The 11560-nt window shown below is 52.9% G+C and overlaps 1 protein-coding gene across 2 annotated transcripts in view; it reads right to left on the bottom strand.

Annotated features, from left to right (window-relative positions):
* Positions 1 to 7073: 7073 nt before the first annotated feature.
* PEMT (phosphatidylethanolamine N-methyltransferase) overlaps positions 7074 to 11560 on the bottom strand; it is a 41405-nt gene continuing 36918 nt past the window's right edge. For both annotated transcript variants that reach the window (XM_029957926.1, XM_008928074.3), the window contains exons 6-8: positions 10013 to 10087; positions 9182 to 9242; positions 7074 to 8488 (exon numbers count right to left, since the gene is read on the bottom strand). In XM_029957926.1, coding sequence (XP_029813786.1) covers positions 9188 to 9242; positions 10013 to 10087 — 130 coding nt within the window. In that variant the 3' untranslated portion in view covers positions 7074 to 8488; positions 9182 to 9187. The remainder of the gene's footprint in view (positions 8489 to 9181; positions 9243 to 10012; positions 10088 to 11560) is intronic.

Genomic DNA, 11560 nt, shown 5'->3' with positions numbered 1-11560 from the left:
TTCCCGCAGTGGTTTTGCTCCGGTTTACACTTGCCCGGTGCAAGCGCCCGTGAGACCGGAGAAAAGACCCCCCCGTTCGGTGCGAGCTCCGGTGCGCGGGACCGGGAGCAGAGGGAAGTCTCGGTCCGGGCGCTGCAGCGCGGGCGGGGGGCTGCGCGGTGCCCCCTTGGCGGAGGTTCTTGGCACGGCGACTTTCCCTCGATCCCGATCCCGATCCCGGTGCCGGGGCGCCGAGCGGTGCCGCTGCAGTGCCGGGTCCCCCCGCTAGGGGGAAGGAGAGAGCCCGGCCGGCGGCGCGTGCAGGGCAGGTACGGGGGGAGCGGGAATGGGAATGGGAATGGGAACGGGAATGGGAATGGGAATGGGAATGGGAATGGGAATGTTCCCGTACTGGGAGAGCTGGGAATGGTCAGCCCGGAGGGGAGAAGGCTCCAGGGAGACCTTAGAGCCCCTTCCAGTGCCTAAAGAGGCTCCGAGAGAGCTGGAGAGGGTCTTTGGGACGTGGAGTGACAGGAAAAGGGGAATGGCTTCGCACTGACAGGGCAGGGGTAGATGGGATACTGGGAAGAAATTCTCTGGAAGGGTAGTGAGGCCCTGGCACAGGTTGTTCAGAGGAGCTGTGGCAGCGTCAAAGCCCAGTGTTTAAGGCCAGGTTGGATGAGTCTTGGAGCAACCTGGTCTAGTGGAAGGTGTCCCTGCCCATTGCAGGGGGTGGAACAAGATGAGCTTTCAGATCCCTTCCAATCCAGACTATTATGTGACTCCATGATCTATTAGAAGAAACCCCAAAACTTAGCAAAAGGTGATGCTTTAATAAGGTTTGGGGTAGCAGAATTCTCACCGACAGCACTGAAAGGGACCTCAGTGACAGCTAGAACACACAAACTGGTGCAGAGTGGTGCATTTCATCAGCTCCACTTGGGATGTGGCTGGTGCTGAACTTTTCACCTCCCTCCCCTTCCACCCCGAGTGTGGTGTCACACTTGGATATTAATTTAAACACTGCTCAAAGACTTATGTAGGAATCGTGCTGGTCTGTGGGTTGGAAAAGAGCAGCAGCTTAAACATCCCTTTTCAGCCTCATCCCTGCCTGCAGGGAAACATCCTGCCTGGAGGCACAAGGACACTTGGAGGAGAGAAAGTGGGACAGTCTCCCATGTTTAGTAATCTGTGTGTGAGACAGCAACGTAGTTTAATAGCTGAATACAAAGCCCAAATGTATCACCCCCAAATAACAAAAAGATCATTTAATTGAAGCGGTTGATGGAAAACAACGGGGGGAATAGGAAGTGCCAACCTCTGGGGGACAGACAAATCGAATCTCTTGATCAGCGTTTACTGTTGACCATACAACTATTAATAGTGTCAGGAACAGGTAAAAATAGCCTGCTCAAAACCTGCTCCTCGGCTAACAGGAAAAAAAATCCATTTATTCCTTCTAAGCAGCTCTTTGGGTAGAGCACACCACAAGGCAGATGTGCCCTGGGATCCTGAGGGCTCGGTGGGGTGGGACTGGAGCCAGGGACCCCCTGAGAGCAAGGACAGGGCGTCAGGGACCCTGGATGGGTGGAGGAGAGACGATAGCAGCAGGAATTCCCAGGGAAGAGGACATGGGCACTGCCTGTGCCATCCCAGAGTCCAGCTCCTCACGGAGTCACGCAGAGCCCAAGCAGAGGAGCATTATATGGCATTAGGCTGAGTCCTCCCAGGCTCATCTAGAAACTCATCTCCTGGTAGGAGCAGAGCACATTTTCTTCCAGTGATTGATGATAAAGGATCCACTTTGCTGCAAGGCAAAGCCTTCCCACGGTTATGACTCTCTTAAAAATCACCACCTATTTCTGGCCTGACTGCAAATAGTCCAAGCCTTAAGAAGAGGCAGGTAAAAAAGCATTTCCCTCACGGCTGCCAGAGTTTTCCCCTGCCATTTGTGGGATATTTTGCTCCCTGTTTGGTTTGGGAGTATACAGGCTCTTTCAGGCAGCAGTGTGGTACAGCCAGGGCCGGAGACAGGATGCTCTGTATGAACCCCAGCGACACCTTTAAAGGAATCACCCTATGGCATTGATCAATCCCTGTTTTCTTGCTATTTCCTTCCCTATTTGCATCCTCATGGATTTACCAGCCACCTGCCAAACACCCTGCGTCCGAGAGCAAGTGGCTGAGGAAGGGAAATTCCACGAAAGTCACACAAACATCCCAGCGACAGAACATGCGGGTCCCCAGGGCCTGGCTTGGACGAACTGTGCAGAAGCAAAACAGAGCTCACGGCACCAGCCGCGGCTAAAATATAGGAAGCAAAATGTTCCAGGAGGCAGAAGCAGCACCAGGGTGCCCAGCACAGGGACAGGCGAGTGGAGGATACTCGGAAAAGGACAATTACATCGGAACATGAGTTTGGTTTCCGAGTGTGCTGCAGAGCCAGGAAGGATTGTCCCCCCGGGGCCGGGCTGGCCTCAGTTCACGGGCGGGTCCTGCGGGTCTAAGCGGTGAAACAGCCAAGACTGGAAGGGCTGTTTGTGCCATTCCCACCCAGCTCACGTGGACCCTGCAACTCTCCGGGGCCACGGAGAGGAGCAAATCCCACATGAGTTCCTTATCATCACCGTTAAGGTGCTTCATGTCCCAGCAAGGGCTCATTCCTGACGCAGCAGCGTGCGGCATTCCCTGGCTCCTGAGAAAGTACACACATGGAACCAAGTCCACTCCCAAGCCCAGCTCCCCAATTCCTGCTTTTCTTCCCCAGCACGGGGACCTGTTCTTCAGACAGGGACCCTCTCCCTGGTGGGTGTGCAGCAGGCTGGCATCTGTCTCCTTATCCTGCTCCCAAAGAACCAGCGTGGGCTGTGTTTCCCAGCAGCTGCTGGTGGACAGCGGGGTCTTGTGGGACCCCAAATCCTACCCTTGCTGTTCTCCTGGGATAGGAGAAGGAGTGGATAGCCAGTGAAAGAGGGGAGCAGCTGGGTAGGGAAGGGAAGGGAGGCTTTAGCCATAGCTTTTGCCTGTCCCCCTGGGGAAAAGCATCTGATTAAATCAAGATGCAGCATCCAGGGTTGCTATTAATTCCTTATATTATTAGCTTGTCTCATTTTATTAAATCTCCTTTAAGGCTTTTCAGAAGAAGCACGTAATTCCCAACATATAATTTTTCCCAGATGAGATATGATGCAGAAGTGGGCTGCTCTGTCACTGGGGACCAGGGGGGTGGCTTTATTTGTTTCCTTCCCCCACTCCCTGCTTCTTTAGCAACACTTTTGATGTCTCTTGATTACTTTTAGCTTTTGGGATTTGATTAACAGAGAATTTGAAAAGCCTGAGACATGTCTCAAATCCCCAGCTCCCTGAGTCATTCAGACAAGGGGTGGCAAGAGCTCCCTCAGAGACGCCATCCCTGTGTCCAGCACGATGCAGCTCCGAGCCAGGAGCACCCTGGAAATCCCCTGCTCCCAGTTTCCATCCTCCATGCCATCCTCTTGCCCCCAGTTCACTTGGATGCAGCAGCATCCTGCCAGCATCCTGCATGGACAAAGGTGTCTGCGTGTCCTGGATGTGTTCCCAAACTCTGGCACTTTCTGCTCCTTTCCAAAGAGCAGCAGCTTCCCTGGGATTAGAGAGAAATGTCACCTGTAACTGGAGATGGGCAGAAACTGGGCTTGGAATATAAGGCACAGGGGAGAGGGAGGCTCAGTGACCCCAGTGGACACATTGCTGGATTTCAGGAAGGTTCCCATGGAAATAGTGATGGCTGCCAGGGTTGTAGGACAAAAACCAAAGCCCAAGAGGAGGCAGGGAGCCAGGCAGGCATCACTGGGCTGGAGCTGGCAGAGGGATGGGTAGTGGTGGGGAGGGCTTGGAGCCTGGAGGTGTTTTCTGTCCAGGTCCCACGTCTGCTCCTGCTGCTCCATCTGTGGGTCCAGAGGGGCTGCGGGCACAGGGGTGGAGGTGTTGGGGGGATTGGGCTTGGTGAGGGTTGAGCTGGTGCCCAAATAGAGGACCCTCGAGGCTCCCAGCCCTGGTGCAGCAGCACAGAACCGCAGGCAGAGCCTGGCCTCGACATCTTCCTGGGGCTCTGGCAGCCCTGCAACCTCCTGCGACCCTGATTGGGAAAGGAGCCTCGCTCCGTAAACAGCTCCTCTCCGAAGACAACGCAACATGGAAAAAGCAGCACATTCCTACCATTTTTTCCTTTGAAATAGGATCCAAGGAGGATGCAGCACAGTGTGTCCAGCTCACCGGGCTGTCCCAGGGCCGCTGTTGAGCGTGAAGATTAAGGAAAACAGCCTCGTAACTTGTCCTCTGGCTCATGGCGGGAGCTCCGTGCGTAACAGCCCCCGGGGTGAGGGTGGAGGTGGGCTGGGATGGGCTGGATGGTGTCTTCTCCACACTGTCCCTGGCAGGGTGATGCCACGGGCAGGGGGACAGTGGGAATGGGGTGCTGCTGCTCTCCTGGCGCCGTGGGGAATTTCAAAGCATCTCCTGGGCACCCATGAGTTGGGAACTGGCTGTATCCCAGATCCCTGGGCAGAAGCCTGCCAGCACTGCCTATGCGGCTCTGCCCCGGGATCCTGGTTCTGCCCCAGACATTTGTTTGGGCTCCAGCTCTGGATGTTTCCCACTCAGAAACGGATTTCCACCTGGGAATCCTTTCCCACCAGGCTGTTCTTCCCATTGCATTTCTTTGTGACCATTTAAAGCCTATATTGTTTTCCCTGTAAGCAGGGATAGAAGAGGCTGAATATTCCCCTGTAAATGTAAGTCCCATTGTGTCCCCTGTCCATCTTCTCTGGATTAAGGGATTAAGTGCCCAAACTGTTCCTGTACCACCTGTACTCCAAGCTCATCTTTGCTTTTACATCAAATCCCAACTGTGGGCACAAGAGCTGAAGTTGAGCCTCAGCACTGGGATGGGTGTGAGAGCCACCACCAGAGCCCTGAGACCCCCAGTTCCTTCCCTTCCATCTTCCCAAATAGCAAAAGTGCAGCCTCAGCAAGCAGGAGCCCTGTGGGGATGGCGAACTCCCCATCCTGCCACACGTGCTGCCCCGATTGCGCCACGTGTTTATTCCCGTGGTTGTTTGCCATGTAAGGGCCCCTGGCTGTCCCTCCCCCGGGGCAAGGCAGCACAACTTCACTGGGCAAAAGCAAACACAGGGTTATGGGCGGTCACAACAGAGGGAGGGGCCTTTGGGAACGTCATCACCATCAGGGAAAGGACCACAGGATGCAGGCTCCATCTCCCAAAGTGTTCCTGGACGAAGCATCCTGTGAGTTTGGAGCTGGCCTTTCACTGCTGGGATGTTTGGGTTTGTACAGGTGATCTCCTCATCCCCAAAAACTTGTTTTGTGGAAGGGAGATGTGTGTGGAGGAGCCACACAAGTGACCCTGGGGAGGAAACCTCCACGAGGGTGGGCACAGCTGCTGTGGGGGCTGTGCAGTGACACAGAGTGACCTGAGGCAGTGAAGAGCAATGACCTTGGTGATGCAGCTGTCCCTGCCAGGTAGTTGTGATTTAACTAGTTTCTCCTTTTCTGGTGTTTGCTCTGCAGAAATATCCCAAACTTCAATGGAAGCGTTATCTGTGGCGTCAGCACACAACCTCATGTGAAGCAATTCCCAAGGCTGCAAACAACCCCCCTGCCAACCTCCAGTGGGCCCAGCAAGCCCCACACTGTATTTTGAAGGCATGAAGTTATGAAAATAGCTCCATGACCCCCTTTCCAGAGACCTCATTTGGTCCTCGATGCTTCTGCAAGAGCTGGAGGGATGCACCCGCCTGTGCCAGCACAGAGCTGAGGCTGCAACCGGCTGGTCCTGGGGGTCCCACAGTGCAGGTCTCTCCTTTGGAAGCAGCAGGACTCATATTCTGACCTGGAGGCCCCAAGGTCCATCCCTGCATCAATGCAGAATATGCCCCAGCTGCAGCTGGGAAGTGGGGAAACGTCTGCAACAATACCAATGCTTCATGCTCAGCCTGAAGGTTTCATCCCCTCCCTCTGGAATCTCAAATTCTTAGAAATATTAGGTAATTGGAATCACAATTTTTTCCCTATGACCAGCAAAAACGATGGTCTGTGTTTCCCTCCTTGCAGCCCTGGGGACCAGCACGGCACCACCCAGGACTGGTCCTGGCCAGGGCCATTCCCTGCCCAAGGGAGAAAGGTGGGCTTGGGCCCCATGATATGGGCTAGAACATCACCTTCCAGCTCCTCAGATTGCTTTAGGGAAGAGAGCAGATGCCTCTAAAATATCAGACTCCAGCTTTATGGCAGCCAGAACCAGTTCTACAAAGGCAGCGACACATTAATCCGTGCTGGCTGCTGCAGGAAGAGCTACTAAAAGCAGGGACGCATCTGGCATAACCCCAGAAAAACACTTGTGCAATGCAAAGCCAACACAGAACAGCTGGGAAGTGGGAAGGGTTGGAAATGGCAGATCAATGGGAAAGGAGTCCGTGAAGCCGGTCCCGGTGCAGCACCAAACCCCTGTGCTTTTGGGATGCTGTGGGCACAGGATGGGAAGCAGCTCCATCACTGGGATTTATGGTGACAGACACACATTTTAAGAGGCTGATGCTGGCTGGGGAGGGGAATGGTACAACTGGGGTCCCCCCTTGGCCTTGGAGTGGGGACAGGAAAGGGCGCACAAGGTCCCCAGACGGGGAATGAGACAGGACAAATACGGCCCTCGCTGTCTTCTCATGAAGGATAATTCTTCCCGACCCAGCACGTGTCTCTCCGGTAAATACTGATTACACTTACCAACAAATCCAAGTTTATTGACATCAGAGACTTTGAGCCAGGACTGGCAACTCTGACATAAATTGTCTGAATAATGCAATGTATCCTCTCCTCACTGGTTGCTATGGGTACTGGGCTGGTTTAGCCTCTGTCTATAAACATTAACTGTGAAGGGGATGTGGAAACTTATCTAAAAATAAAATACTATGCCCAAATCTTTAAGAGGAAGGTTGTTGAGGTGGCAATAAAAAAATAAATCTATGTGTAATGGCCCTAAAATGATGAAACACAAACAAGGCGTCCGTGAGCCTGTCCAGAGGAAATGGGAGGCCGGATTGAAAAGAGACCAACACTTTTAATTCCTGCTGAGCAATGCCTGGAGGGTGAATTACAACATGCAAAAGCAAAAGGAAATGGAACCGTTTGGTGGAGGTGGCACTGGGAAGAGGGAGGACCCTCCATGGAGAGGACTTTGTGATGCTGAGATGTGGCAGCACATCCCGGTGCCCGTGCGGGAGCAGCTCCTTCTCCAACGCCATTGCTGCTTGTTTGGTCATTTACAGTTTATTTCTCAAACTGTTCTGGGAATCTGTAAACACAGAGCCTGGCTCTGGAGCGTCACCTCTGAAGTCTTTCTGTTCAAGGCAGGATCCAGCACTGGGCAGTTCTGGGACTTGTTGAGGCTGGTGGCAGGGGCGGAGGGGCAGATCTGTACCTGGCTGCTGCATGGTGTGGAAGGCAGAAGCAGCCCTTTCTCTCCCTCCCACCCACTGTCCCTGCAAGGCAGTGAAAAACAGCTGGAAGGCACTGGGTGCTGGGGAAAGCAGAAGGACCCTCATGTGGCCCCTAAGGGAAAAGGAGGGACTGGGTGGGTGTGGAGGGGGCCGGGGCATCAACAGGGCCAGGGGTGAGACATCTGCAGGGTGCAGACAGGGATTGACTCTTCCCCTGGGTCTTCTCCATGCTAGGGTTTCCCCACGGGACAGCTGCCATCCCTCCACCCCCCTTGGGCAGTGGGTTGGGTCATACATTCACATCTCTGTGCTTTTCAGTCACCTTTCTCTGAGTCTTTGCAGTTGTGGAGAGACACTGCAGGGCTCTCTGTGGCAGGAGACCTCTGCAAAGTGGAAACTGCAGTTCTGGATGGGGAGGTTCCCTCTTCCAAAAAAGAGAGGGTTTGTTGTTGGGTTTGCAGCATGTTTTGCTGTTGTTGAGTTTGCAGCAGTTTCCCCTCTTCCTTCCCCAGCTCTGTTTGAATCCTCAGGGGCTCCTGAATCCTCTCTGTTGCTTCATCTGAGCTTTTGTCTGCTTCCCATGGCTCTTTGGCAGCATCTTCAGATGATCTTCAGGAACAGCTGGAGCCAGTGCTTCCCCATGCTCAGAGCTCACTTGTGAAATGCCCCTCCAGTCCAGAGAGAATTGCTTTTCCCCCTGAAGATCTCCAACAATCGCTGGGGGAGTAGAGGTCAGGAGGTCCCACACTGTGTAATTCCTGTGAGAGCATCAGGAGCTGCAGTGACCCGGAGTTGGGGACAGAGACCTGGGGACAGGGACCTCCATCTCCTGTGGGCTGTGGTGAGGAGATGCCACCACGCTCGGGCTGTTCCTCTGATCACTTCCAGTGCTGCAGGGAGCTCGGTCGGCTCATTAGAGGTTTGCTGGGCTAATTAGTAGGATACATCTCAGTAGGAAAACAGGGAAATCTGACAGTGCGGGGACCAGAGAGGCACGAGGTACCTGAGACAGTGCTCTGCAAAAGGCAAAGGGACAGGAGTCCATTAGGGACCTCAGTGGTGCCACAGCATTTCCATCAGAGCAGCAGTTACGGGGCTGCCGAAACCTTGGCAGTGCCGTGGGATTGTCCCAACTCTCCAACCACCAGTGGGCAGATGCACTGGGGGTTCCAGGGTGGCACTGAACCCCAGGGAAAGGAGCCTGGCCAGGAACTTGCGCTTTTGCAGAAGCCTTTGGCCCCCAAAACAAGCCTGGGCTGAGTTTTTAGGGTGAGCCCATGGGCAGAAGTGCTCCCAGCTCAGACAAGGAGCAGTTGGAGCAGGGATGCCTGATTTCCCTAAGGGAACACGTGCCCTCTCACACCATCCCTGCCGCTCACTGGAGCACCTGCCATGGCCAATAGCTGCTTTTTTCTGCCTGATTCAGACTAAGCCTGGAGCTTCAAAGCTTCCCAGCAATTTTGCCTCGCACTGATTCTCAAGTGTATAATCAAAACAATTTGGGGGCTGCTGGTCGGGTGCCAGGAGGCGGACAAAACTGCTGCTGTGAAAAGCCTTCCTGCCTGGGTTTTTGCAGAGGTTTGAAGCTCAAAAGCCTTCAGGAGTGTGGGAAGGGCTCTGGAGGAGCCAGGGAAGGCAGGGCTGGGCAGGGGTGCTCGTAGGTGGGGGAGCCTGGCAAAGCAGCTGAAACTGCCGATCAGCAAACCTACCTGTGGCTACTTGTTCTTCACTCCCTTCTGTTTCTGCCGGTAGATTTCCTCTGTGAAAGGCCTGTAGTTAGGAGGATGGGAATTTGGGGAGAGAAGGGACAGAGACAAAAGAGAGGGGCAAAAGAAGGGAGGGAGAATTAAAATCAAGATTACTGTGCACCCAGAAACTCTGTCCTTCACTGGTTGGCACAGCCTGACTATTCCTGTGCCATGGCAATCCTCATCTCAGTCTCTCTGGATTGTGGAGCAGCTACAAGCTGCTTCCACCACAGACCATCCCTGTGCTGCATGGGACAAGGCTCAGCACACACTCAGACCCCCCTGCGTGCAGACCTTGCCACTCTGCATCTTCTCCTCCCTTGCAAACACAAAAGACCTTTCACTGCTGCAGTACAACTGCTACTTCTGGGAATTATTCCAGTCTGTTCCATTCTCTGCTGCCAGGCTATTGTGGTGCAAAATATCAGAGAAGCCCATCCAAAGAACTACAAAATGCAAGCACTTCTTGTAGGGACTCTTCAGAGGACACAATGAGTCCTCTCACCGCCTTCCTTATTGTTCTTCTACAGACAAAATCAGGCATCCGAAAAGAAAAAAGATCTCATTTTGATAAAAACAAACAAATGCACAAATGTTCCTAGAACTCAGCGAATAGTTCCAGAGCGGAATCTGCCCATTATCAAAACAATTGAAAAACAATCCTCTGTTTTCCTTCTTCCCCTGCTGAATTAATTGGAAAAAATCATCTCTACTTGTGCAGTTCTCCGAAACCTCGGGAGTTAAAGCTGGCAGAAATAATTAGAAGCTCTCCAGTTCTGCACAGCTACTCACCCCTCATACAGCATGGCGATTGTGTAGGAAATTGCCACTACAGCTGTCAGCAAAAGGCCAGCTGGGCTGGCGTGCCTGTTTTGAAAGAGAAGGAAAAGATCAGGTAAGTACATGGGCTTATGCAAGACCTGGCTGAGAAAGTGAAATGAGACGCTGGGCTCCATGAGAGCTCTCGCTCATTAAACAGAAGCAAACAAAAGGGCTGGGTTTTTTTTTTTTGTGCTCAATGTTAACTGTCTTAGACAGATGTTACTTGGCAAAGACTCTTCCCCAGCCTATTTCGGTGACTTATTTTAAGTCTGATCCCTGCACGTCTCTGCTAGAAGAGCTTCTGCTTTGATGCTAAATCCTGAGATTATAGGGATGTTTAAGGGCTGAGCAGCTGCTGAAGTATGGCTGTGGCTTCCAGCCCGTGCTCTAAAGGGAAGTGCCTGATGTCCCAGAAAGATGGGCCACCCAGGGTGCAGGGGACTCTCGGCAGAGAGAGCAGTGTATGGCACCCTATAGATCAAAGTGGAGGCTGAGCCATCACAGGGATAGGGATGGAAAGGGATGGGAAGGTCCATGTCTACCCTTTGAAGGGTACTGGGGTGGGTGCTGCATCTGGGCTGGGTGCTGGGGGCTTGGTTCACCTCTAAACCCATTTCAAGATGTTTTAGAAACATGTTCTGTCACCTCCCAAGGCCCAGTGGAATGGTGTCCTCCAGCAAGATGTCAGCAGGCACAGCACAGTGGACTGATGCCATCCACTGCTCTGCACTGTCTGGTTGTGGGCAAAGGTGATCAAGAACTGTGGATGCAATGGAGATGGCTGTGCCTTTCAGCACTGAGGCCAAAAATTTGGGACCAAAAATCCCCATCACCTTCTGCTCTAAAGACAGGTATCACAGAAACATAGATGAGCTGTGAGAATGAGATGAGGTTTAAAGTTCCTTCCAACCCAAACCATTCTGTGACTTGTGCTGCTGGGAAAACATGCCTACAGAGGAGGGACTGAGCTACCTAAACCTCATACTGCAGCCCTGCTCAGGTACCACTTGGCCTCATCACTTCCTGGAGAGGCACCCACAAATCTTCACCTTTTCACTGTTTTCATTTTGCAATAACTTTTCCCTCATTAGGAAGCTTCGGGCAACTTCTTCTTCTCCCAACCCCCTGCTATTACATGCTTAGTCATGTCTCCTCCTTGATTCCTATCAGAGAGAACAAATTTACATGATTGTTTGTTGACAGCAAGACCTCTAATTGCATCATTTGGCTGCAGCTCCGGCTCTGATTTATGCAGCCTGTTGCTGTGAGTTAGAACACTTCTCTACCAGAGACACACAAAGCTGTCCCTAAACAGTGAATGCTCCATTTGTCTTGCAGAAGAAATGAGGCTGCTGGATGCAGGTGATGAGCAGCATTTGGGTGAACTGTTTCTCTCCTCTTACAAGCTCAACCTACATACCGGGTGAGGACTCATCGTAGCAGCATCAATGATGAATCAGCCAGGAAGGTTTTGTGGTCCTGGCAGGGCTTTTCTTTGGGTAGGGAGTCTGTCCCTCC

The sequence above is a fragment of the Manacus vitellinus genome, unplaced genomic scaffold, assembly GCF_001715985.3.
Source record: "Manacus vitellinus isolate BGI_N305 unplaced genomic scaffold, ASM171598v3 scaffold_12_pilon, whole genome shotgun sequence".
Classification (NCBI taxonomy): domain Eukaryota; kingdom Metazoa; phylum Chordata; class Aves; order Passeriformes; family Pipridae; genus Manacus; species Manacus vitellinus.
This window is presented reverse-complemented; position numbering and strand designations above follow the sequence as displayed.